Consider the following 27081-nt stretch of genomic DNA (forward strand, 5'->3'; position numbering starts at 1 on the left):
GTAGCAAGGCTTTCTCTAGTATAATTTTTAAGTAAAGTTTTATCTGATTTTCTCTAGGGGTGATTGATAAGGTGACTCTTTTAGCAATGTGTGCTCACTCAGTCATGTCCGACTCTTTGCAACCCCATAAACTGTAACCTACCAAGCTCTTCTGTCCATAGAATGTTCCAAGCAAGAATACTGAAGCGAGTTACCATTTCCTACTGTAGTTGATCTTCCTACCCAGGGACTGAACCTGCATTGCCTGCTTTGGCTGGCAGATTCTTTACCACGGAGCTACCTTTGAAGCCTGTTCTTAGCAATAGTTTGCAGGAAATTAATGAATGTCAATTGCAAGTTAATTGCAAGAGCATCATTAATTGGTAGTTTTTTTTTTAAATAAGATACATGTAAGAAATGTTTTAAAATGGGAGAAATATACTTTTTTTGTTGCTTAAAAGCAGTTTCTCTACTTCAAAACAGATTTCTGTGCTTTAACTTCTTTGTTATTTGACCATTAACTGGATTATTTCAAACAGTAGTACTGATATTTCTGATTATTGTCTACTACCTGTATTGTTGTTGTTAAGTCCGACTCTTTGAGAACCCCCTCCTGCCCCCCCGGCCTACAGCATGCCAGGCTTCCCTGTCCTTCACTATCTCTCAGAGTTTGCTCAAACTCTTGTCCATTGAGTTAGTGATGCCATCCAACCATCTCATCCTCTGCTGCCCCCTTCTTATCCTCTCCTCAATCTTTTCCAGGATCAGGGTCTTTTCCATTGAGTTGGCTCTTCAAATTAGACCTTCAGCTTCACCATCAGTTCTTCCAATGAATATTTGGGGTTGATTTCCTTTAGGATTGACTGGTTTGATCTCCTTGCTGTCCAAGGGACTCTCAAGAGTCTTTTCCAGCACCACAATTCGAAAGCATCAATTCTTTGACGCTCAGCCTTATTTATGGTCCAGCTCTCACGTCGATGCATGACTAATGGAAAAACCATAGCTTTGACTATATGGATATTTATTGGCAAAGTGATGTTTCTGGTTTTTAAGACACTGTCTAGCTATGTGTTTTTAAAACACATAGCTTTTCTTCCAAGGAGCAAGTGTCTTTTAATTTCATGGCAGTTACCATATTATAAAAATATTTATGTATTTATGTATTATTATTAATCTAACCAAAATATCTAGTAAAATGATTTGTTTTTCACTTTTCAGTTGGTTTGGTAGGGGCTAAATATAATCTAACTGTTGGCACTTGGTAGAATAAACTGTTTTGTTTATGCAATACACTTTGTTCTTTGGATGCACACTCTATTTATTCTGTCAACATTTTCTCAATAAGCAGAAATGGTTCAACTGTGGATTTTGTTTTAGTTGATTCATTGGCTTGTCTTTGATGTATCCTTCTTCTAAATAAAGCATTCTTTTAAAAGTGACTTTTTTTAAAGTGGGATTGAGGATTGTAATTCTGAAAACAAAATCAGTTGTCTGGGTCTGGTTTCCTTTGAAAAATTATTTGAAGTATATTGAGGATTTATTATACAGAGGCTTTATTATACCCACTGATTGTTTCTCTGGACTCAAATTCTTTACAAATGTTTAGCTGTCTTTTAGGCCTGTAGAAACTTTGACTGTTACTTTTTTCTCTGGGTAGCCTTAGAATGACTGATTGTTTTATGGAATCAGCTAGCTTTTGGATAGCAGGAGCTGAATCATTCCCATGATTTCTCAAGCTTTTGTGTTTGTTAGAGACTATCAGGACCGCCAGATCAATAAAGTTTGTCATCACTACCTATTACATAAATGAAACCTGTGTGAATGCTTGAATTCACTTTAAGTAGACAGTTTCCAGTTTAAATTAAAAAAAAAAACTCTTTTTTTTTTTTTTTAAGGAGCTAACTCTGTGCATTTGAGCCAAAACAAAAAAGGAGTTGGGGAGAGGTACTTCATTCTACTTTAGAGGTGAGCCTTTTCATCAGGGAGGTAGCATGTTTTATATTTCAATTTCCAAGTACTTTAAGTGCCCTGAACATTGATAGAAATTGTGAGATAAGATAATGTGGATTGCTGTTGTTTGGACCAGTTTGAGACTTACGGCACATGGAGTTTGTGGGATAGTTACTGACTGGATGCACCTTTGTAGTTTAGAATCCTTGCCTTGGGGTTGTTCCTTTTCCTTGGTTAACTACAGGAAATGGGCAAAAAAAAGATCCATACATTTGTTTTTTTCCTAGTCGTGTGGTTCCCTCCATAGGTTGTGCCTGACTTTTTGCAGCCCCATAGACTGGAGCATACCAGGCTTCAATGTCCTTCACTGTCTCCCAGAGTTTGCTCAAACTCTGTCCATTGAGTCAGTGATGTCATCCAACCATTTCATCCTCTGTCATCCCCTTCTCTTGCCTTCAGTCTTTCCCAGCATCAGGGTCTTTTCCAGTGAGGCAGTTCTTTGTATCAGGTAGACAAAGTATTGAAGCTTCAGCTTCAGCATCAGTCCTTCCAGTGAATATTCAGGGTTGATTTCCTTTAGGACTGACTGGTTTGATCTCCTTGCTGTCTAAGGGAATCTCAAGAATTTTCTCCAACACCACAGTTTGAAAGCATCGATTCTTTGGTGCTCAGCCTTCTTTTATTGTCCAACTCTCACAACTATATGTGACTATTGGAAACACCAACTGGATACTATGAATTATATATACCTCTGCCAAGCAGCAGTAATATTGGTACATTTGGAGTTCTGGAGATTTCTTTTTCATTGCCATATTGATTTTTAACTTTTGAGGGTCAAGTGATATAGCAAGTATCATCTGAAAAAGAAGATGTTCTCTTTGCCCTGTAGGAATTGGCAATGGGAAACCAAATGGATACCTTTTATTTTTATTTCTGAAATTTTCTTTCCTTTTAAAAAAATTTTTATTATTTATTATTTATTTTTTTTTACTTTACAATATTGTATTACATGATAGGAAGATTGCTCACTGTTTTGGACATTTAATTTTGACTGTGTTTTTTTTTCCTTTCTGTACCCTGAACTCTACATTAATTTAGGTAGATTTCTCTGAGGTGGTCAATTTTTATGGTGACCTTTTAAATGAGGCCAAAGTTCCAGAACATTAGGAACAGTTGGTAGAAAGTATAGGGACAACTGAATAAAAGAAATTTGGTGGAATAGAGAAAGCTTAAAGAAGAATAAGAGATAATAATTAGCTGATTTAGGAAATTGAGTAGAAACAATTAGTTTGAAACAATTAGGAACCCAAAATCAGCATGTAGGGAGCCCTGTGGATGAGAATAGTGAAGTCAAAGGGTTTAAAATGAGAAATGATGGGCCTTTCCTGGCAGTCCAGTGGTTAAGACTCCACACCCCTAATGAAGGGGGCCTGGATTTGATCCCTAGTACAGAAACAAGATCCTGCATGCTGATAGCGCTGCCAAAAAAAAAAAAATTTTTTTTTAATGAGGTTTGATTTTAGTAGTAGCTGTTGGACTAGCTCAAATGGGGAACAGAGCTCTTCAGTATGACTTAGTAGTCAAGGCTGTGGTGGCCATGCTTGGGACTAGGGTGACCTTGTGGGTTCTGATGTGTTCTCCAGGAAGAAGGGTTTGACAGTGGGTTTATGGCAGGACAGCAGAAAGCTGGTGTCAGAGTGAACAAGAGAAAACCAAAGGGGGGATTGTTTAAGAGCTGTTTGGGATATGTGCTGATAAAAGTGATGTGATGGTCAATTCTTCAGGAAAATGGAGTTTGGGGATAAGAAATGGAGAAGCTAAGGACTTCAGGTGACCAAACTGGGCATCGAAAAGACTATTGAGACTTTTAAAAATAGTTTTTGCTTAAAGGGAAATAGTAATCATTGAAATCAATGAGGATTTATGTTTACATAGGTTTTATTCTTTAAATGGAAATAGTGAAAGAAAATGAATCAGCCTTGAAGGCAGCCTGCTGTTTGGGTGCTGCAAAAAGGCAAATTATTATAAATAGATATATAATCCTTCTTTGTGAACCTGCTATCCAGTGAAACAAGTCACTACTTACTGGGTATCGTTGAAAAAAATGTGCCAAAAATTTTTTTTTAAAAAGAAAATAATTTGTACAACATCAGCTAAGGTCTCATTTTGTCTGGCATGAAATCTGACTTAACTGACCACATAATACATCCTGTTTGGTGACTATCTACATCTTCTAACAAACAGATGTAGAATACATATATTCAGAGGAAGTGAAAAGCAGAATGCACACTTGGAGAGTGGCAAAACTAACAATACATAATAACCATAATCTGCCTTGACTTCTAGGTCATTTAGTGTAAATACATGTGTGTGACAGTGCTGTGACAAGTTTTGAGATTTTTGACTAAATACTTTCATCTCTTTGTTCTAATGGGAAGATAAAGTATTAAACTTCCATTTATTGCCTTTCTTAGTAATGAGGCATGACACAAGTCTGCTAAGTCAACTGCTCTGATGAATTTTTCAAGTGTATTATTTAACCTTTGCAAAGGTACAGATGGCCTCCTCCAGCACAATGGGCAGATTTTCTCCAAGATACTGATTTAGTAAATCAGCACACATACAATTCTTTTTCTTAACTTTTAAAAACAAGCAATTTTAACATTATTATTATTATTGTAACTGCAGTTGAATTAGTCAGGACTGTCTGATATTAGTTTGTTTTCCTTTAAGTCATTGGTTCTCTAACACAACTCTCTAATTAATGTTGGCCCATGACAGAGCTTCCACAGGAAGCAAGGAGTGAGTTCTTAATAAACCTAAGTGTATTCAATGGAAAGGCTTTTAGTCTAAGACTTTGTCCTTTCTACTTGTTTGGTGTTCAAATGTACACTTATATTTTAAAGGGAAAATCATTGTTAACTTGATAAAATTTGAGGGGAAATGTGGTTAACGAGATCTAAATGTTTGGAAAACACTCTTTTAAAGCTCTTTAACCATAGATGGAATACTTACATGCTCAGTATATCAGAGAGACTCTATTAAACTAAAATAGATGGGAATATTTGGATTAGATTCTTTTTTAAGATGCCTGCTTTTGAGTTTAGTTTTCATTAAATCTTGCTGTGGTAGTAAACAATCCTGAACCCTCGGTGGCTTTCAGCAGCAAAGCTTTCTTTCTCTCCTCCTACATGTTGCCCGTAAGTTGCTGCAGATAAGCTTCAGTACCTGCAGCTCTGGGTATTATCTTTGTCCCGGGACCCAGTCTGAACCTTGGACATGTCATTCCCATGTCGGAGGAAAAAGAAGGCAGAGTTGAACTGCTTTTGTTTGTAGATGTTGTTGCTTCCTGAGTCGTCTGCCCAGACTTGATGTCAGTAGAGATGAGGCAGTGTAATCTTCACATACTCCCTGCAGGTAATTTGGCAACAGGCAGAGATGACAGTCCTCTTACAGGAGGGAAGCAATAATGGGGAGTAATAAAATCTGTCACAGAATCATTCAGACCAAAGCACACATGCCAAATAATCAAAATGTTCCATCTGAATGCAGAGTTCCAAAGAATAGCATGGAGCGATAAGAAAGCCTTCCTCAGTGATCAGTGCAAAGAAATAGAGGAAAACAATAGAATGGGAAAGACTAGAGATCTCTTCAAGAAAATTAGAGATACCAAGGGAACATTTCATGCAAAGATGGGCACAATAAAGGACAGAAATGGTATGGACCTAATAGAAACAGAAGATATTAAGAGGAGGTGGCAAGAATACACAGAAGAACTATACAAAAAAGATCTTCATGACCCAGATAACCATGATGGTGTGATCACCACCTAGAGCCAGACATCCTGGAATGTGAAGTCAATTAGGCCTTAGGAAGCAACACTACGAACAAAGCTAGTGGAGGTGATGGAGTTTCAGTTGAGCTATTTCAAATCCTGAAAGATGATGCTGTGAAAGTGCTATATTCAATATGCCAGCAAATTTGGAAAACTCAGCAGAGGCCACAGTACTGGAAAAGATCAGTTTTCTTTCCAATCCCAAGAAGGGCAATGCCAAAGAGTGCTCAAACTACTGAACTATTGCACCCATCTCACACATCAGCAAAGTAATCGTCAAAATTCTCCAAGCCAGGCTTCAACAGTATGTGAACCGTGAACTTCCAGATGTTCAAGCTGGTTTTAGAAAAGGCAGAGGAACCAGAGATCAAATTGCCAACATCTATTGGATCATCGAAAAAGCAAGAGCATTCCAGAAAAATATCTATTTCTGATTTATTGACTATGCCAAAGCCTTTGACTGTATGGATCACAACAAACTGTTGGAAAATTCTTAAAGAGATGAGAAATTTGTATGCAGGTCAAGAAGCAATAGTTAGAACTGGACATGGAACAACAGACTGGTTCCAAATGGGGAAAAGAGGACTCAAGGCTGTATATTTTCACCCTGCTTATTTAACTTATATGCAGAGTACATCATAAGAAATGCCAGGCTGGGTGAAGCACAAGCTGGAATCAAGATTGCTGGGAGAAATATCAATAACCTCAGATATGCAGATGACACCACCCTTATGGCAGAAAGCGAAGATGAACTAAAGAACCTCTTGATGAAAGTGAAAGAGGAGAGTGGAAAAAGTTGGCTTAAAACTCAACATTCAGAAAACTAAGATCATGGCATCCAGTCCCATCACTTCATGGCAAAGAGATGGGGAAAGTGGAAACAATGAGAGACTTTATTTTATGTGGCTCCAAAATCAGTGCAGATGGTGACTGTAGCCATGAAATTAAAAGATGCTTGCTCCTTGGAAGAAAAGCTATGACCAACCTAGACAGCATATTAAAAAGTAGAGACATTACTTGCCAACAAAGGTCTGTCTTGTCAAAGCTATCGTTTTTTCCAGTAGTCATGTATGGATGTGAGAGTTGGACTATAAAGAAAGCTGAGCGCTGAAGAATTGATGCTTTTGAACTGTGGTGTTGGAGAAGACTCTTGAGAGTCCCTTGGATGTCAGGGAGATCAAACCAGTCAATCCTAAAGGAAATCAGTCCTGAATATTCATTGGAAGGACTGATGCTGAAGCTGAAACTCCAGTACTTTGGCCACCTGATGCGAAAAACTGACTGGAAAAGACCCTGATGCTGGGAAAGATTGAAGGCAGGCGAAGGGATCGATAGAGAATGAGATGGTTGGATAGCATCAGCGACTCAATGGACATGAGTTTGAGCAAGCTCCGTGAGTTGGTAATGAACAGGGAAGCCTGGCGTGCTGCAGTCCATGAGGTCACAAAGAGTCAGATACAACTGAGTGACTGAACTGAACTAAAGAGCAATAATAAACATTTAGGTATCTACTACCCAGCTTAAAAAATAAAACCACTACCTTTGGAGCTCCCTGTGTGGTTTTTGTACTACTTTCCCAAATGTAACCATTCTCTTGAAATTTGCACTTGGTTATAATCCCCTCCTTCATAGATTCCATTGTGTGAATATCCCACAATTTATCTTTTATTGTGTTAATTCTAGTTTTTTATTTTCTTTTTTTGCTAATGTGAAAATGTTGCTAAGGATATTTTTTTATGTGTCTTCTGTGTACAAAGCAAGAGTTGCTTTAGGGTATGGACTTTGGTGTGGAATTGTTGGTATGTGGCACGTATGTGTCTTTAATTTTAGTGGATCAGACCACATTGTTTTCTAAAGTGGTTGTGCGGTTTCCCCTCCCACTAGTGGTGGTGTATGTGTTACCAGTACTCAGGTCTTTGGTCACATCTGAAAGTCTGACATCTAATTTTTAGTCCAACGTGTATAAATCAAATTCTCTTGGATGCTCAGGGAGGTGCTTCTTAAACTTCCATGTTTACATACAGCACATGGTATGTATTTTAGTCGTTCAGTTGTGTCCGACTCTTTGAGAACCCATGGACTGTAGCCTGCCTGTCCATGGAATTCTCCAGGCAAGAATACTGGAGTGAGTGGGTTGCCATGCCCTTCTCCAGGGGATCTTCCCAACCCAGGAATTGAACCCAGGTCTTCCAAATTGTCAGATTCTTTACCAACTGAACTACCAGGGAAGCAAAGCACATGGAGATGGTATTAATGCTATAAGCACAGGTTGTGCTTCAGTAGGTTGGGTTATGCTTGGGAACTGAGATCCTGCGTTTCTCATAACCATCCAGGCGATGCTGACACTGCTGTGTCCTGTGCTCGGTTGTGTCTGGCTCTTTGAGATTCCATCCCAAAGAGTGATGGGGTCTGGGGGGCTACAGTCCCATAGGCTCCTTTGTTCATAGGGTTTTCTGGGCAAGAATCCTGGAGTGGGTTGCCATTTCCTACTCCAGGGGATCTTTCCAACCCAGGGATTGAACCTGTGACCCATAAATATCTCCACTGATCTTCTTTCACTTATAGCACGTAAAACTAGAGAAATTTTGCCCAATTCTATTTACTTATTTTTAGATTGTTTAGTAATTTTTACTCATTTATGGATGAAGAGCAATATAGAGCAATCCAACTGATTTTTTATTTAGTACCATATGTGTACATTACCCATTTTAAATCAACTTCAAAGTAATTTGATTATAGCCATTATTCAACGAGTTTCTAAGTGACTTCTTTCAAGGAAGAAAATTCAAGAAATCTTTAAGGGAGATAATAGATCTTTATAGACCTTGTCAGTATGCAAGCATTAGACTAACTGATCACTCATTAGCTGGGTAAAATGAAGGATAAATAAAAATGAGCACATTTTCCTCAGTGCAAGATTGTGGTATGTGGTCTATGGTATACACTTGTAGCAAGATAATTCTTAGTACTTCCAAATTGCATTATTTTACAAACAGATGTTAGGACAGAAGCACCATTTAGCCTAGCTTAAGCAATGGAGATTTATTGGCCCATAAAATTGGGAAGAATTGGGGTGGAATGGGCTTTAAATAAATGAGATATCCTAATCGTGTAGTGTTATCAGAACCCTCTCAACATCTCCTAGCTGTGATTCTCTGTTTCTGTGGATGGATGAGCTTTCCTCCAAGTGTAAATGGTGGTGGTGGTGGTGGAGGGAGTTTTTGGAGGATAAAAATATAGTGACAAACCTCAGAATTTTCTCATTCAAAAGGGAAGTGAGAAAACACTCTTTTTTAAAAGAATTATTCATTTGGCTGCGCTGGGTCTTAGTTTCGGCATGCGGGATCTTTGGTTGCAGCATGTGGGATCTAGTTCCCTGACAAGGGATTGAACCCAGGCCCCTGCATTGAGAGTGCAGAGTTTTAGCCACTGGACCACCAGGGAGGTCCTGAGAAGACACTCTTCCAGAGGCCTCCCCCTCTGAAGTAGCCCTGTAAGTCATTCACTCTTTGCTCTATCAGCTGTTTCCTTCATTACCTTTATCACAAGTTATCTCCTTTACTTATTTGCTCACCTGCTTCTTTTTCCTCTCCACCACAAGGTAAAATCGTTGAAGAAGGAGTAGTGCCTCTTTGGTTGGCATCCGTCAGCCATTCAGGAAATAGTAAGGCAACAGGTATGTGAAATTCCAGGGTAGGACTCAGGTCTGCCCCAGAAGCAGAAGAATTATCTTGCTACAGAAGAATTATCTCTTTCTCTTGCCCCAGAAGAATTATCTTGCTATAAGTGTATACCATAGACCACATACCCACAATCTTGTCATTATATGGTCTGGAGGTCAGGGAAGTTTGATTACTGGGCACACCTGAGCCTCATAGACGAGGCAAGTGTGATTGCACATGGGAAATGGAGCTACTATAAGCTGAAAAATTGGGAAAAGATGCTGAGGAAACAACAACAAAAGCACGTGTATTTTATGCTCTTTAAACTTGGTTTACTGTTTCACTCAGCTGCCCAGTGTGTAGTGTAAAGTTGTGTAGGTTCTGCAGGGCATGAGGGTGCTTGGCTGAGGGGAGGGAGAGGGGTTGAAATCCAGCACGAGACTCCACACCTGTGGCTTCCTTTTTCCAGGAGGCATTGTTTTAAATTTACCCCTAAATTCTGCCTGGTCTGTGCCCACTGGGCCCGGTTGAATATCTGTGTCTCCATCTCACTTTCTTCATAACTTCCCTGGAGAAAGAATACCAGGGGCAAAAATGTGTGAGCTGGATGCATCTGGATCCCGCTGGCCAACTCAGTGTAGACTCTATGCTTAGCCATGCCCTGCAGGTATTCTAAGAGAGAGAACTTTCTGGAAAATTCCTCCCTCTCCCTTTTCTCTTCCCTCCATTTTTCTATTTAGGGTTAGTTGGTCAAGTTTCCTGACCATGCATTTTGAGGTGAATGCTGACTGAATGGTAATATACATACTGTCATCTACATTTCTCTGCATTTCCAGTTTGATAACTTTATAATTCTGCTTCAAGAGGAAGAAGAAATTGCCTATGTCCATCACTGGCCATTTAGTGGAATAGACTGTCTTTAAAGTTTGTTCTGTTTTTTGTTTGATTAAAGATCTCTTTGGGGCAGTGAAGTGCTCACTATTTAAAAGGAGACAAATTGGTTTAAGGAACAGAAACCCACTCAGTCTGACTCATGTAAGGCTGCTGGCAATCTCCTAAGTTTCAGACATACAGCTGAGCCTCTTCTTACAGGGAAGGTCCTCAAGGAGCCATTCTGTCCTCCTCTCTGGATTGCTTGGTTTCTTCTTTGCTTCATTCTGGACATTGTTTCTGTTCATTTGATTTTCTTTAACTACTGAGTTTGTATACTGATCCACCTGCCAGTGGCAACAATGGCAACTAGTACTTCATCTCATTGGATTCTCTGCAAGTCCACAGAATGTCTGTACTGTAATCACTTGGGGAATGTAAAAAAAAAAAAAAAGATTTCTATGCCTCAAACACATTCTGAGCCAGTAGGTCTAGAGTCCTAGAATCTACATGTTGAGACTTTCCCCTCACAGGAATTCCCAGACCTGTCTGTAATCACAAGAGAAAGCAAGTGAGTGAAGGATGAAGTAGATGAACCCAGGCCCTAGCATCCACTTTCCCCTGACATAGCCCCTTCTATTTTTTCCCTTTGCCATTTCTTGCCATTGATCTTCCTATCTAAGGAGAGGAGATTTGCATTCTAAGAAGTTGAAAACAAATATTGAATAGAATGGTTTTCATTAAAAGCAGCAGTATAGCAGCAACAGTTCTTAGTCTAGTTTGGTTGGTGAACAGTCCAGTTAGGCAGTGGGGCTATCTGTCCCTTATCAAATCAGATCTTGAATGCTCTTGGAAGTGTAAGATAGGGCTGGGTGTTCCTGAGAAACACCAGCTTTAGGCCCACTCTAATAACTTTGAAAACCTCTGTACCTTGGTGGCAGTTGTCCAAAGAAACTCTCTACCTGGGCAGATGATATATGACCTCACAACTTCAGTGTCTGTCACTCTCAAACTAACTTACACTTTAGTTCAGTTGTTCAACAGCATCCGACTCTTCGTGACCCCATGAAGACTGCAGCACGCCAGGCTTCACTGTCCATTACCAACTCCCAGAGCTTGCTCAAACTTATGTCCATCGAGTCACTGATGCCATCTAACCATCTCATCCTCTATCATCCCCTTCTCCTCCCACCTTCAGTCTTTCTCAGCATCAGGGTATTTTCCAATGAGTCAGTTCTTTGCATCAGGTGGCCAAAGTATTGAAGTTTCAGCTTCAGCATCAGTCTTTCCAATGAATATTCAGGACTGATTTCCTTTAGGATTGCAAGCTTGCACTATGTGTCTCTAGTTTAAGATCTTCAGAGAGAGAATCTCATCACTGACTAGCCAATCAGGAGCCTACTCTGAGGTTGAAGGTCAGAGCTAACTTTGAGAAGGGCATTAAAAGCTTTCTTTTGGTTGGCTTGTAAAATAGGATTAAGTCATTTTTTGTAATCCCTTTTCATTTTGGTTATTTCTTAGGTAACATTATTATATCCCTAAATCAACTATAATGATATTTTTTTGTTGTTAGAACTACAAATATAACATCAACATACTTTTACATGTGAAATAAATACCATGTACACTATTTAGGATATTTATCAAGTAATTTCATAGCAAACATTATCATTGTTTCTTCATATTTTAATAGCAAGATGCATACTGTATTAAGTTGGAGATAAAGTAACAGATATTATTTAATATATTTAAAATATAATGTCATAAACTTTACCTTTGTTGTGCTGATATATGTAAAGGGTGGTAGCAATTTAATTCTGAGACTTCAGTATAAGTAATGGAAGCCATTACTTTAATAAATTTTTCTTTTGTAGAGTTGCAGAGACATTGAAGACATTTGAAGGGCTTCCCTGATAGTTCAGTTGGTAAAGAATCTGCCTGCAGTGCAGGAGACCCTAGTTCGACTCCTGGGTTGGGAAGATTCGCTGGAGAAGGGATAGGCTACCCCCTCCAGTATTCTTGGGCTTCCCTTGTGGCTCAGCTGGTAAAGAATCCTCCTGCAATGTGGGAGACCTGGGTTCGATCCTTGGGTTGGGAAGATCTCCTGGAGAATGGAAAGGCTACTCACTCCAGTATTTTTGCCTGGAGAATTCCATGAACTGTACAGTCCATGGAGTGGCAAAGAGTCAGACATGACTGAATAACTTTCACTTTGAAGACATTATATGGGTATTAATTACATAAAGTATGCAAAAATAAATACTTTTAACCAAAATAGGCCACCAAAAAAAGCTGTATGCTACATTTCTTCAGCCAAAGCAGTTGCATGGCACAAACCAGTTATGCATTAAGCCCACAGAGTATAATGTCAGTACCTTGGGGTTCATTTAAGAACATGTGTATTTTATACCTGTAACTATGAGGTATCAAGAAAATTCTGACTTTTAAAAATTATTTTATTTTTTCAGATCCAGTCCCTGTGTGGAGCCTCTAAATATCTTCTATTAGTGGAAGTGCTGTTTTCTGCACAATGACGTCAGCATCTTAATTTACACCAGCGTTTGTGTGGTTCTGATTCATCTGCTCTGGTTCACGAAGCTTGAGATCTAAGGCAAACAGGGTCTTTTGCAATGACAATATGACTAATAGTAAAGGAAGATCTATTATTAATAAGTCAAGTGGTGGTCGAAGCAGTGGAGGAGGTTTTGTGGACTGGACTTTAAGTTTAAATACAATTCAGTCTGATAAGTTTTTAAACTTACTGCTGAGTATGGTTCCAGTAATATACCAGAAAAACCAGGAAGACAGACACAAAAAAGGAAATAACATTTGGCAAGATGGGTTATCAACTGCAGCACAGACTTTCAGTAATAGATCTGAACAGCACATGGAATATCACAATTTCTCGGAGCAGTCTTTTCATGACAACAGTGGGCACACACCATCGAGCTGTAGCCAAAAGTATGATGACTATGCCAACTACAATTACTGTGATGGAAGGGAGGCTTCAGAAACTACAGCCATGTTGCAAGATGACGATGTATCTAGTGATGGCGATGAAGATGTCATTGTGGAGACAAGCCAGAAGTTACCAAAGGAATCCAGTGGTGTCATGGCACTGCAAATACTTGTGCCATTTTTGTTAGCTGGCTTTGGAACAGTCTCAGCTGGCATGGTTTTGGATATAGTCCAGGTGGGTTCTCATCTTTGTTTAACTTCACTGACTGTTGTTTAAAGTGCTTTGTGTCAGGTACTAATCTCAGACATTATATTTAGTTTTAATTTATCCCTTAGTTAAAATGAACTGATGCAGACTCTGGTGGAGAATCTGCTCTTTCTAGGTATCTTTTGTTTGTTTTCTGAAATTCTAAGAGAATTGTCTGATTCTGGCCATAAAGTAATTCTTCATAAAATATTAAATATAAAGTAATCCCAAATAGGGTAAGTCAGCTAAATGAATAACTCAATATATTTAAATATATCCCTGTTTTAAAAATAAAAAATAATATATGTTCATTAAAATGAACTCAAACAATGCAGAGTATTAAGTAAATTATAAAAAGTCCTGTCCTCATCTCCAAATCAAAATTCTCTTCCCCTCCAGAGGTTACCATCGTTAGGAGTTTGCTGTATATACTTGCAGGTGATTTTTCTGTGCTTATATACAAGCATATGTGCAGAGGTTTTTTATTTTTTAAATAAAATTTTTTTTCTCAGTTTATTTTTTCACTACTTATTAATATATCTTGGACATGTTTCTAAATTAGTAAAAAGGATATTTAGCATTTTAAAAAGAGTGCTTAATATTTTCATTATATATATATAATATATGGTATATATGTTATATATATAATATATTTATATGGTATATGTATATATAATATATATATAATATATATATGGTATATATATATATATATACAAAATTTACTTATTCATTCTTCTATGCTGGTGCTCTAACAAATATCCTTACAAATTTATTTTTATACACTCATACTAATTTTTTCATAAGATTTTTAAAATGGGATTGTTGGGTATTAGAGTAGGTGTGTGTGTTTAAAATTTTATAGGTATTGTCAAATTGCCTTTCAAAAAGTTTGTACCAATTTGTAGTCCTTCCAGAAATATGTAAATACTTTTATTTTTCCATACCCTTATCAACATTTGATGTTCTTGATCTTTTTCATTTTTGCCAATTGATAGTAAAGTGTTATCCTATTTTAATTAACATTAATTACTATTAATGTTTTAGCCTCTTTTCATATGTTTATTGACCATTCTTACCTTTTCTGTGAATGTTTCTTATATGAATTACTTTTTTGTATCTTATCCACTTTTTTAAGGTGTTTTTTTTTCTTTTTAATTTATATTTTATTGAAGGATAATTGCTTTGCATAATTTTGTTGTCTTTTGACAAGCCTCAACATGAATCAGCCATAGGTATACATATATCCCCTTCCTTTTGAACCTCCCTCCTGTCTCCCTTCCCATCCTACCCCTCTTGGTTGATACAGAGCCCCTGTTTGAGTTTCCTGACCCATACTGCAAATTCCCATTGGCTATCTATTTTACATATGGTAATATAAGTTTCCATGTTACTCTTTCCATACATTTCACCCTCTCCTCCTCTCTCCCCATGTCCATAAGTCTTTTCTCTATGTCTGTTTCTCCATTGCTACCCTGTAAATAAATTTTTCATTTTTCTAGATTCTGTATATGTGTGTTAGAATATAATATTTATCTTTCTCTTTCTGACTCACTCTGTATAATAGGTTCTAGATTCATTCACCTCATCAGAACTGACTCAAAGGTGTTCCTTTTTATGGCTGAGTAATATTCCATTGTGTATATGTACTACAACTTCTTTATCCATTCATCTGTCGATGGACATCTAGGTTGCTTCCATGTTCTGGCTATTGTAAATGGTGCTGCAATGAACAAAGGGATACATGTGTCTTTTTCAATCCTGGTTTCCTCAGGGTATATGCCTAGGAGTGGGATTGCTGGGTCATATGGTGGTTTTATTCCTAGTTTTCTAAGGAATCTCCATACCATCTTCCATAGTGGCTGTATTAGTTTACATTCCCACCAACAGTGCAAGAGCGTTCCCTTTTCTCCACACCCTCTCCAGCATTTTTTGTTTGTTGACTTTTTGATGATGGCCATTCTGACCCATGTGAGGTGATATCTCACTGTGGTTTTGATTTGCATTTCTCTAATAATGAGTGTGGAGAAGGCAATGGCACCCCACTCCAGTACTCTTGCCTGGAAAATCCCATGGATGGAGGAGCCTGGTGGGCTGCAGTCCATGGGGTCACTGAAAGTTGGACATGACTCAGTGCCTTCACTTTCACTTTTCACTTTCATGCATTGGAGAAGGAAATGGCAACCCACTCCATTGTTCTTGCCTGGAGAATCCCAGGGATGGCGGAGCCTGGTGGGCTGCCGTCTATGGGGTCGCACAGAGTCGGACACGACTGAAGCGGCTTAGCAGCAGCAGCAGCAGCAATAATGAGTGATGTTGAGCATCTTTTCATGTGTTTGTTAGCCATCTGTTTGTCTTCTTTGGAGAAATGTCTGTTTAGGTCTTTTTCCCATTTTTTTGATTGGGTTGTTTGTGTTTCTGGCATTGAGTTGTATATGCTGCTGTGTTATTTGGAAATTAATCCTTTATCAGTTGTTTCATCTGCTATTATTTTCTCCCATTCTAAGAGCTGTCTTTTCACCTTGCTTATAGTTTCCTTTGCTGTGAAAAAGCTTTTAAGTTTAATCAGGCCCCAGTTGTTTACTTTTGTTTTTATTTCCGTTACTCTAGGAGGTGGGTCATAGAGGAGCTTGCTTTGATTTATGTCATCAAGTGTTCTCTCTGTGTTTTCCTCTAAGAGTTTTCTAGTTTCTGGTCTTACATTTAGGTCTTTAATCCATTTTGAGTTCATCTTTGTGTATAGTATGGTGTTAGGAAGTGTTCTAATTTCATTCTTTTACTTGTAGCTGCCCAGTTTTCCAAGCACCATTTATTAAAGAGGCTGTCTTTGCCCCATTGTATATTCTTGCCTCCTTTGTCAAAAATAAGGTACCCATAGGTGCATGGGTTTATTTCTGGGCTTTCTATATTGTTCCATTGGTCTATATTTCTGTTTTTGTGCCAGTACCATTCTGGTTTGATGACTGTAGCTTTGTAGTATAATCTGAAGTCAGGAAGCTTGACTCAAATGTGTTCTGAAGATTGCTTTGGCTATTTGGGGTCTTTTGTGTTTCCATATGAATTGTGAAATTTTTTGTTCTAGTTCTGTGAAAAATGCCATTGGTAATTTGATAGGGGTCACATTGAATCTGTAGATTGCATTTGGTAGTATAGTCATTTTCACAGTATTGATTCTTCCTACCCAAGAACATGGAATATCTCACCATCTGTTTACGTCATCTTTGATTTCTTTCATCAGTGTCTTATAATTTTCTGTGTACAGTTCTGTTGTCTCCTTAGGTAAGTTTATTCCTAGATACTTAAATTTTTTTGTTGCAATGGTGAATGGGATTGATTCCCTAATTTCTCTTTCTGATTTTTCATTGTTAGTATATAGAAATCCAAGTGATTTCTGTGTATTGATTTTGTATCCTGTAACTCTGCTAAATTCACTGATTAGCTCTAGTAATTTTCTGATACTATCTTTAGGGTTTTCTATGTACAGTATCGTGTCACCTGCAAACAGTGAGAGCTTTACTTCTTCTTTTCCAATCTGGATTCCTTTTATTTCTTTTTCTTCTCTGATTGCCGTGGCTAGGACTTCCAGAACTATGTTGAATAATAGTGGTGAAAGTGGACATCCTTGTCTTGTTTCTGATCTTAGGGGGGGAATGCTTTTAGTTTTTCACTATTAAGCATAATGTTTGCTGTAGGCTTACCTTATATGGCCTTTACTATGTTGAGATAGGTTCCTTCTATGCCCATAGTTTTAATCATAAATGGGTGCTGAATTTTGTCAAAGGCTTTTTCTGCATTTATTGAGATTATCATATGGCTTTTCTCTTTCAATTTGTTAATATGGTATATCACATTGATTGATTTGCATATATTGAAGAATCCTTGCATTCCTGGAATAAGCCCAACTTGATCATTGCATATGAGCTTTTTGATGTGTTGCTGAATTCTGTTTGCTAAAATTTTGTTGAGAATTTTTGCATCTATGTTCATCAGTGATACTGGCCTATAGTTTTCTTTTTTCGTGTTGTCCTTGTCTGATTTTGGTATCAGGGTGATGGTGACCTCATAGAATGAGTTTGGAAGTGTTCCTTCCTCTGCAGTTTTTTGAAAGAGTTTTAAAGGGATAGCCATTAGCTCTTCTGTAAATGTTTGATAGAATTCTCCTGTGACACTATCTGGTCCTGGGCTTTTGTTTTTTGGGAAATGTTTGATCACAGCCTCAATTTCAGTGCTTGTAATTTGGTTGTTCATAATTTCTATTTCTTCCTGGTCCAGTCTTAGAAGATTGAACTTTTCCAAGAATCTGCCCATTTCTTCCAGGTTATCCATTTTATTGACATATAGTTGTTCTTTATAATCTCTTATACTCCTTTGTATTTCTGCATTGTCTGTTGTAACATCTCCTTTTTCATTTCTGATTTTGATGATTTGATTCTTCTCTCTCTTTTTCCTTGATGAGTCTGGCTAAAGGTTTGTCAATTTTGTTTATCTTCTCAAAGAACCAGCTTTTATTTTTATTAATCTTTACTATTGTTTCTTTTATTTCTTTTTCACTTATTTCTACTCAGATCTTTATGATTTTTTTCCTTCTACTAATTTTGGGGTTTTTTTTGTTCTTCTTTTTCCAGTTATTTTGGGTGTAAAGTTAGGTTGTCTATTCAATGTTTTTCTTGTTTCTTGAAGTAGGATTGTATTGCTATAAACTTCCTGCTTAGAACTGCTTTTGCTATATCCCATAGGTTTTGAGTTGTCATGTTTTCATTGTCATTTGTTTTTAGAAATTGTTTTATTTCCAATTTGATTTCTTCAGTAACATTTTGGTTATTTAGAAATGTGTTGTTTAATCTCCATGTATTTGTGTTTCTTACAGTTTTTTTCTTGTAATTAATATCTGGTCTCATAGCACTGTGGTCAGAGAAGATGCTTGATATGATTTCAGTTTTCTTAAATTTACTGAGGTTTGATTTGTGACCCAAGATGTGGTCTATCCTGGAGAATGTTCCATGTGCACTTGAGAAGAAGGTATATTCTGCTGTATCTGGATGGAATGTCCTGAAGATATCCATGAGATCATCTCATCTAATGTATTATTTAAGACTTGTGTTTCCTTAGTAATTTTCTGTTTTGATCATCTGTCCAATGTTGTGAGTGGGATGTTAAAGTCTCCTACTATTATTGTGTTACTGTCAATTTCTCCTTTTATGTCTGTTAGTGTTTGTCTTATGCATTGAGGTGCTCCTATATTCAGTACATAGATATTTACAGTTATGTCTTCCTCTTGGATTGATCCCTTGATCATTATGTGGTGTCCTTCCTTATCTCTTATAATCTACTTTATTTTAAGGTCTATTTTGTCTGGTATGAGGATTGCTACTCCAGCTTTCTTTTGCTTCCAATTTGCATGGAATATATTTTTCCATCCTCTCACTTTCAGTCTATATGTGTCTTTAGGTCTGAAGTGGGTTTCTTGTAGACAGCAAATATATGGGTCTTGTTTTTGTATTCATTCAGCCTGTCTGTGTCTTTTGGTTGGAGCATTTAATCCATTTACATTCTAAGTAATTATTAATACATATGTTTCTATTGTCATTTTCTTAATTGTTTGGGGTTGATTTTGTAGATCTTTTTTCTTCTCTTGTATTTCTTGACTGTACATTTGTTGTAAAGCTGGTTTGGTAGTACTCAATTCTGTTCACTTTTGCTTGTCTGAAAAGCTTTTTATTTCTCCATCAATTTTGAATGAGATTCTTGCCAGGTACAATAATCTTGGTTGTAGATTTTTCCCTTTCAGTACTTTAAATATATACTGCTGTTCCCTTCTGGCCTGCAGAGTTTCTGCTGAAAGATGAGCTGTTAAGCATATGGGGTTTCCCTCGTATGTTACTTCTTGTTTTTCCCTTGCTGCTTTTAATATTCTTTCTTTGTGTTTAGCCTTTGTTAGTTTGATTAGTATGTGTCTTGGCGTTTTTCTCCTTGCGTTTATCCTGTGTGGGACTCTCCCTTTGTGCCTCTTGTACTTGATTGACTATTTCCTTTTCCATGTTGGGGAAATTTTCAACTATAATCTCTTCAAAAATTTTCTCATACCCTTTTTTTTTCTCTTCTTCTTCTGGAACCCCTATAATTCAAATGTTGGTGCGTTTGATATTGTCCCAGAGGTCTCTGAGACTATCTTCAGTTCTTTTCATTCTTTTTACTTTATTCTGCTCTTCAGAAGTTATTTCCACCATTTTATCTTCCAGCTCACTGATTTGGTCTTCTGCTTCAGATATTCTGCTGTTGATTCCTTTTAGAGTATTTTTAATTTCAGCAATTGTGTTGTCTCTACATGTTTATTCTTTAATTCTTCTAGGTCTTTGTTAACTGATTCTTGCACATTTTCTCCATTTTGTTTTCAAGATTTCTGATCATCTTTACTATCATTATAACACATTGTTTTTCAGGTAGTTTGCCTGTTTCCTCTTCATTGATTTGGACTTCTGTGTTTCTAGTTTGTTCCTTCATTTATGTAGTATTTCTCTGCCTTTTCATTATTATTATTATTTTTTAACTTATTGTGTTTGAGGTCTCCTTTTCTCAGGCTTCAAGGTTGAATTCTTTCTTCCTTTTGGTTTCTGCCCTCCTAAGTTTGGTCCAGTGGTTGGTGTTAGCTTTGTATAGGTTGAGATTTGTGCTGAGTTTTTTTGTTTGTTTTGTTTTTCCTCTGATAGGCAAGGCTGAGTCAGGTGGTGATCCTGTCTGATGATGATTGGATTTTTTTTTTGTCTTGTTTGTCATTTAGATGAGGCATCCTGCACAGGGTGCTACTGGTGGTTGGGTGATGTCAGGTCTTGTTCAGGTGGTTTCCTTTGTGTGAGTTCTCACTATTTGGCACTCCCTAGGGTTAGTTCTCTGGCAATCTAGGGTCTTGGAGTCAGTGCTCTCACTCCAATGGCTCAGAGCTTGATCTCTGATCAGGAACAAAGATTCCACAATTGGTTTGTTATGGCATTAAGTGAGATTAAAACAAATATCCAAAACCATGAAACCAAAGATGAACCCCAGACAAAATGGTAGTTACAAAATTAGGCAAATAACAACTAAAATAATGGAATATAAACATATACATATATACCCATGAGCAAATTCAAAACAGTCCAACAAAAATAAAGTACAATAGATTGACCTAGCAAACAAAATCAAAAATTTTATTTACCAGTTAAGAACAAAACTAACTAAAGCATAAGTAGAAAACAAAACTAAAGCAATGAAAATAAAACTAACAAATATGTTGAGAGGAAAGGAAAGAAAGAAAAGAAAGAATAGACATGCAAAGTTAAATAGAGGTAGATGAAGAAGATTTATATACATTAAAGATGAACTGCAAGGGGAAAAGAACGTTTGTAGGGAAGGCAAACAAAGGAATAAATGTAGAAAAAATATACTAGGTTTAAAAAAATTAAAATTATAAAAAAGAGAAAGAAAAAAATACTGGAAGAAAAAGAAAAAAGGAAAACTTCAGATATCTGCAAAAGCCCAACGTAAAGGCAGAGATTTATAACAGCAATAAAAAGTGTGACTGAATATACACATATACATATATACCCATAAACAAAATCAAACACAGTCCAACAAAAATAAAATATAATAGATTGACCCAGCAAACAAAGGAAACCAAAAATTATGTCTACCAGAATAAAACTAACTAAAGCAGAAACTAGAAAACAAAACTAAAGCAAGATGCCAGTTGAGGAATAAAGCAATGAAAATAAAACTAACAAATATGTTGAGAGGAAAGGAAAGAAAGAAAGATATGTAAAGTTAAATAGAGGTAGATAAAGAAGATTTATATACATTAAAGATTAACTGCAAGGGGAAAAGAACAGTAGGAAAAGCAAACAAAGGAATAAATGTAGAAAAATAATAATAGGTTTAAAAATTAAAAATAAAACAAGAGAAAAGAAAAAAAGGCAAACTCCACAGAAGTGCAAAAGCCCAACGTAGAGGCAGAGGTTTATAACAATAATAAAAAATGTGACTGAGGGAAAAAAAAAAAGGAAAAAAGCTCAAAAGCTTAATTAGATTTCATAGTGCCAATAAAATCGACAGCTACAACAGAGGGAGGATAAAGGGGAAAAAAAGGGAAAAAGTCCAAAAGAATCTAAAGAATAAGTCAAAACATAAGAATTTAATAAATGTTTTTCTTGAGTCACTGCTGTCAGAGTCTTTCCCTCACTGGGAGTCACAGTCCACCTCACCACCCTAGGATGCCCTCCAACACTGTGCTGATTTCTGGACCTGTTATAGGGGCAGCTCAGATTCTATTCTGGACCTACTCTGTGTTCTTGCCTCCAGTACCCACAGCTATCAGAATTAGTGTGTTTTCTTTTGTGGGAGCTCTTAATGACCTTTTATATATTCCATAGACACAGAGTCTGCCTAGTTGATTGTGTGGATTTAATCTGTAGCTTGTACAGCTGGTGGGAAGGTTTGGGGTCTTCTTCCTTAGTCACACTGCCCCTGTGTTTCAGTTATGGTTTTATTTCCACCTCTGCATGTGGGTCTTCCCCTGGGGTTTGCTCCTGAGGTTGCCCTGGAAGACTTGGGTTTGCCCCTCTGAGGGCCAGGTGTGGAGATGGTGCAGCTGCTTGGGTTGCAGGGGTTCTGGCAGCACCAGATACTCAGGGGAGTTGGCAGCTAGGGCAGCAGGAAATATAGTACTCTAGAAGGGTACGGCAACCAGTACTGGCCAATATGCTCCAGTATTCTTGCCTGGAGAACCGCCCTCTCTGACAGAGAAGTCTGGCAGGCCACAGTCTACAGGGTCGCAGAGTCGGATACTACCAAAGTGACCTTGCAAGCATAGATGCAAGACTGTTTTTGCCTGTGTCAGCTCAGCCCCAGTGAGTTGAGTGTGAAGATGGCATGGCTTCTTGGCTTGCAGGGGCCCTGGTGGCGCCAAGTGTGCAGGGACACAGACTGCCTCAGCCACAGGAGTTATGGCCCTATCAGAGTCTTTTTCATAGCTGGTGATCAGAAGGCCTCTTTGGCCAGTCTTTCTCCATAGCTCTGCCCGTTCAGGCACTTAGAGGGCTCCCTTGCCTGGGGTCCTTTTCTGTCGTTTGGTTCATCAGGCACATAGAGGGCCCCACTGTGGCTGAGGGCCTACTCTGTAGATCAGCGCATCAGGCACGTAAAGGGGCACCCTGGACAGGACCCTGTTCTGTAGTTCAGTGCACCAGGCAGATGTCTGATGGGCCAGCCTCTCTATCGTTCAGCTGCTGATGCTGGCATGTGGGGAGAGAGAGGCTGTGGTTGTGGCTCCATCCCCTACGCATGACTCAGCAGTATCGCCTTGCTTCCATGGCTGCCTGGCTTTCCTCCACAGGCATTTCCCACTACAGTCTCCTCCCTCACGGCCCCTCGATCCATCTCTCCACAGTCAACAGCAGCCCTCACCCTGGAATTGCTCCACAATCCCTAAACTCCAGCTCCCAGCCGCTGCCCCTTCCAGGGAATCTACGTCCTTGTCCGGAGTATGTATGGCTGCGGCAAGGACTGTCTGATTCTCATTCCATTCAGGCCGCCACAGATCAGCTCTTTCACTCACAGCCTTAAATGTTTCTCCTCTCACTCACACAATTGCCCCGATGTGGGGGCCGGACCCCTGCTTCAGTTCCCCCACCCGCTGAGGGCAGGGCCAGTCGTACTAACACTCCTGTTTCCCTCCTAGTTCTTCGTCCTACTGAGTGTTGCCTGCTTCTATACATTCTTTTCCTCTGGTCAGGTACTCCTGTCCGCTCTCAGCTGGTGTTCTGCATGAACTTCTGTGTCTGAAGGTGTGTTCCTGATGTATCTGTGGAGAGAGATGTACTCCACGTCCACCTACTCCTCCACCATCTCGTTCTTTCTTTTATCCATTTTAAAATGTGTACATTACTTATTTACTTGTAGGAGTTCTTAATGTAGTATTATATAAAGTTACAAAATTACCTGTTATATAATTATCTTTCTAACATAGTACATTGTAAAAAGGTAGCATTCTGTTACTATTAATTTTCATTCATCAGTCAGAAAAATATTGTGTCTAAGAAAGTGTTAGATACATTATGGTAATGTGCCTTTCTCTTTCACTGTTTGCTCTCTAAAGGAAATCTCAGGTCATTTATGACTCTAAGACACTTTTAAACACATAACATTTTTATCTAAATGGAAAATGTACATTTTATCTAAATAGAAACATAATTTTTATACCATCAGGTGGAAAAAAGGTATGAAGAAAACTGTTAAGTGTATTGAATTTTTGAATAGACTGTAATACTAAAGGGGGACCAAACCTATCTGTCCACTTGAAATATGATTGTTTTAAATTATTACCATAGCATCATAACTGCTAAAATGAATATACTGTTTTAGGTTGACTTTTTTTTCTGACTTTTTGGTGACAGTTATTCTGAAGAAACACTCAACAGTTAGCTCTATATAGTATGATAACATCTGTAGGAAAAATATCTTAATGTATATAGATTGTTAGGTAGAATAGTTAAATAACTTATTATGTCCCTTCCTCTGGTGTATGCTCACTGATTTCTTGATATTTGAGAGAAGAGCATGTGTGTAAGTGGGAAAAGTTGCTTTTATGATTTATAAAGATTTTTTCCTTATTTGTTTATTTTTGGCTTGTGCTGGGTCTTCATTGCTGCATGTGGGTTTTTCTGTAGTTGCAGAGAGCAGAGGCTCCTCTCTAGTTGCGGTGCACAGGCTTCTCATGCAGTAGCTTCTCTTGTTGCAGAGCATGGACTCTGGGTGCGAGGGCTTCAGTAGTTTCGGGCCCTGGGCCCCAGAGCACAGGCTCAGTAGTTGTGGTGCACAGGCTTAGCTGCCCCACAGCACGTGGGATCTTCCCGGGCCAGAAACCAAACCCATGTCTCCTGCATTGGCAGGCGGACTCTTCCCCACGGAGCCACCATGGAAGCCCTTGCTTTTATGACTTTATGAACTGTAACACTGCTAGCCCTAAGGACTTTATAGTGATAAACTTTGGTGTTAAAAACCATGAAGGTATAATGTAAATGTTTTGCATTTAATTTGATGAGGTTTTGAAAACTTATTAGATTGTGAAGTTTAAAATATATAGAGTGTAAGAAACAGAAATATACAGCTCAGTGAACTTTCATGACACAAATAACCATATAACGGTCACTTGGGTCAACAAATAGAATCTTACCTGTATTTCATTAGTTTTCATTGGTGCTCCCTTCCAAAAGCTTTTTTCTCTGTCACCAAAGATAATCAATAACCTGATATTTCTCAGTACTTTTTTCTCTTTATAAGTGTGTATTATTAAACACCATTGCTTGGGTTCTTTTTAAAATTTATGCAGTGGAAGTATGGAGTATACCTTTATGTTTGGGTTTTTTTGGTCAACATTATGTAAATTTTAGAAAACTGTTGGTCATTTATTTTTATTGCTGTGTTGTAGTCCAGTGTATAAATACATCACAATTTATCCATTCTACTCTTTTCTTCAGTGCATTCTACTGTTGATGGACTTTGGGCTGAATGGTGTTTCCGGGCTCTTGGTGTACATATGCATGCGTTTCTCTTGGGTATATAGGTAGAAATGGAATCTCTAGGTCTTAGAATATGCAAGTATTTAAATGTAAAGTTTGTTAAATGGTTTTCCAAAGTGGTTGTACCAATTTACAGACGAATGTAGCCGTATATGAGCAGTTCCACTGTCCTATATTATTATTTATACAAGGTATCAGCAGTCTTTTTAACAACGATTTTGTGGTGTAGTCTCTAAGTTGTGTTTGGCTCTTGCAATGCCATGGACTGTAGCCTGCTGGGCTCCTCTCTCCATGAGATTCTCCAGGCAAGAATACTAGAGTGGGGGTTGCCATTTCCTTCTCCAGGGGATCATCCCAACCCAGGAATTGAACCTGGGTCTCCTGCATTGCAGGCAGATTCTTTACCAACTGAGCTACAAAGGAAGCCCAAAACGATTTTAATTTACTCATTTATTTATTTTTGGCTGTTCTTGGTCTTCATTGCTGGGCTGGCTTTTGCTCTGGCTGCGGTGAGCAGGGGCTCCTCTCTAGTCGTGGTATGTGGGCTTCTCATTGCAGTGGCTTCTCTTGTGGCGCACAGGCTTCAGTAGCTGCACACATGGGCTCAGTAGCTGCGGCTCAACGGGCTCTAGAGCACAGGCTCAGCAGTTCTGATGCACAGGCCTTGTTGCTCCATGGCATGTGGCATCTTCCCAGATCAGGGATTGAACCCACGTCTCCTTCATTGTCAGGTGGGTTCTTTACCACTGAGCCATCGGGGATGCCCTAGCAGTCATTTTAATTTTAGGAATTCTGGCATATGTGGGGTGGTATCTCATTAGGTTTTGAGTGGGATTTTCCTGATGATGTCTGCTGATCATTTGTATATCATTGCTGAAGTTTCTTTGCCCATTTTTGTATATAGTTGTTTGTCTTTTTTTTTAATTGATTAGGAGTTATTTTTATATTATAGATGTAAGCCCTTTAGTGAAAGTGAAAAGTGGAAGTGTTAGTTGCTCAGTCATGTCTGACTCTTTGTGACTCCATGGACTGTAGCCCACCAGGCTGCTCTGTCCCTGGGGATTCTCCAGGCAAGACTACTGGAGTGGGTAGCCATCCCCTTCTCCAGGGGATCTTCCCAACCCAGGGATCAAACCCTACATTGCAGGCAGATTCTTTACTGTCTAGCCACCAGGGACGCCCCAAGCCCTTTAGTTATACGTAATACAAATATTTCCCGCCCCCCACACCTCTGTGGCTTGCTTTTTTACTCTCTCAGTGGTATGTTTTGATGAGCAGAATTTCTTAATTTTTATACAGTCCTCTTTTCCCTGCTTTTCTATGGTCTGTGCTTTTTGTCTGCTGTTTAAGAAATCTTTTTACACCCTGTGAATTAAGATATTCTTGTATAATACTTCCTCGAAGTGTCCTTGTTTTGTGTTTTACACTTTGACCTTTCCCTCCCTGGAATTCATTCTGTATGGGGTTCTATTTTTTCCTTTCCACGTGGATTTCCATTTATGTCCTCACTATCATATAACTAAAATATTTGTTGTAAGTCAAGTGCCCGTTTGTGAGTGGGGCTACTTCTGGGCTCTCAGTTCTGTGCCTTCGGTGTATTTATGTCTCTTGTCATGAAAGCCACACCGTCATCATTACTCTAAGTCTTGCTGTCTAGTAGAGAATTTTCTCTCAGTCTTCCAGGAGAGTGCTTTGGTTATTCTTTCCCTTTGCATTTCCATGTATGTTTTAGTGTAAAAACATGTCAGTTTTCAAAAAAAGTTGTTGCAGTTGTGATTCAGACATAATTAGGGGGAGAACTGACTCTGTTGTTCCATGTATGTGGAATAATAGTCCTGTATGTGGAATAATAATAATAATAGTCCATTTGTTTAGGTCATCTTTAATTCCCTTCATTGATGTTTTACAATTTCTGAGCAAAAGTCTTTTACATTTTTAGTTAGGTTCATTTCTAGTTATTTGATACTTTTAAATGCTAATGTAAGGGCTTCCTGGATGGCTCAGTGGATAAAGAACCCGCCTGCTAATGCA

The 27081-nt window shown here is 38.3% G+C and overlaps 1 protein-coding gene across 3 annotated transcripts in view; it reads left to right on the forward strand.

The window, feature by feature from the left end:
- The window catches only part of SLC41A2 (solute carrier family 41 member 2), a 145276-nt gene that overhangs the window by 15622 nt on the left and 102573 nt on the right, over window positions 1–27081 (forward strand). For 2 of the 3 annotated variants that reach the window (XM_040234822.1, XM_040234825.1), the window contains exon 2: window positions 12765–13489. In XM_040234822.1, coding sequence (XP_040090756.1) covers window positions 12935–13489 — 555 coding nt within the window. In that variant the 5' untranslated portion in view covers window positions 12765–12934. Of the gene's footprint in view, window positions 1–1875; window positions 1945–12764; window positions 13490–27081 lie in introns of those variants that run through there. The other variant, XM_040234823.1, reaches the window with a different exon arrangement.

This window comes from Oryx dammah, unplaced genomic scaffold (assembly GCF_014754425.2).
Source record: "Oryx dammah isolate SB20612 unplaced genomic scaffold, SCBI_Odam_1.1 HiC_scaffold_29, whole genome shotgun sequence".
NCBI lineage: Eukaryota > Metazoa > Chordata > Mammalia > Artiodactyla > Bovidae > Oryx > Oryx dammah.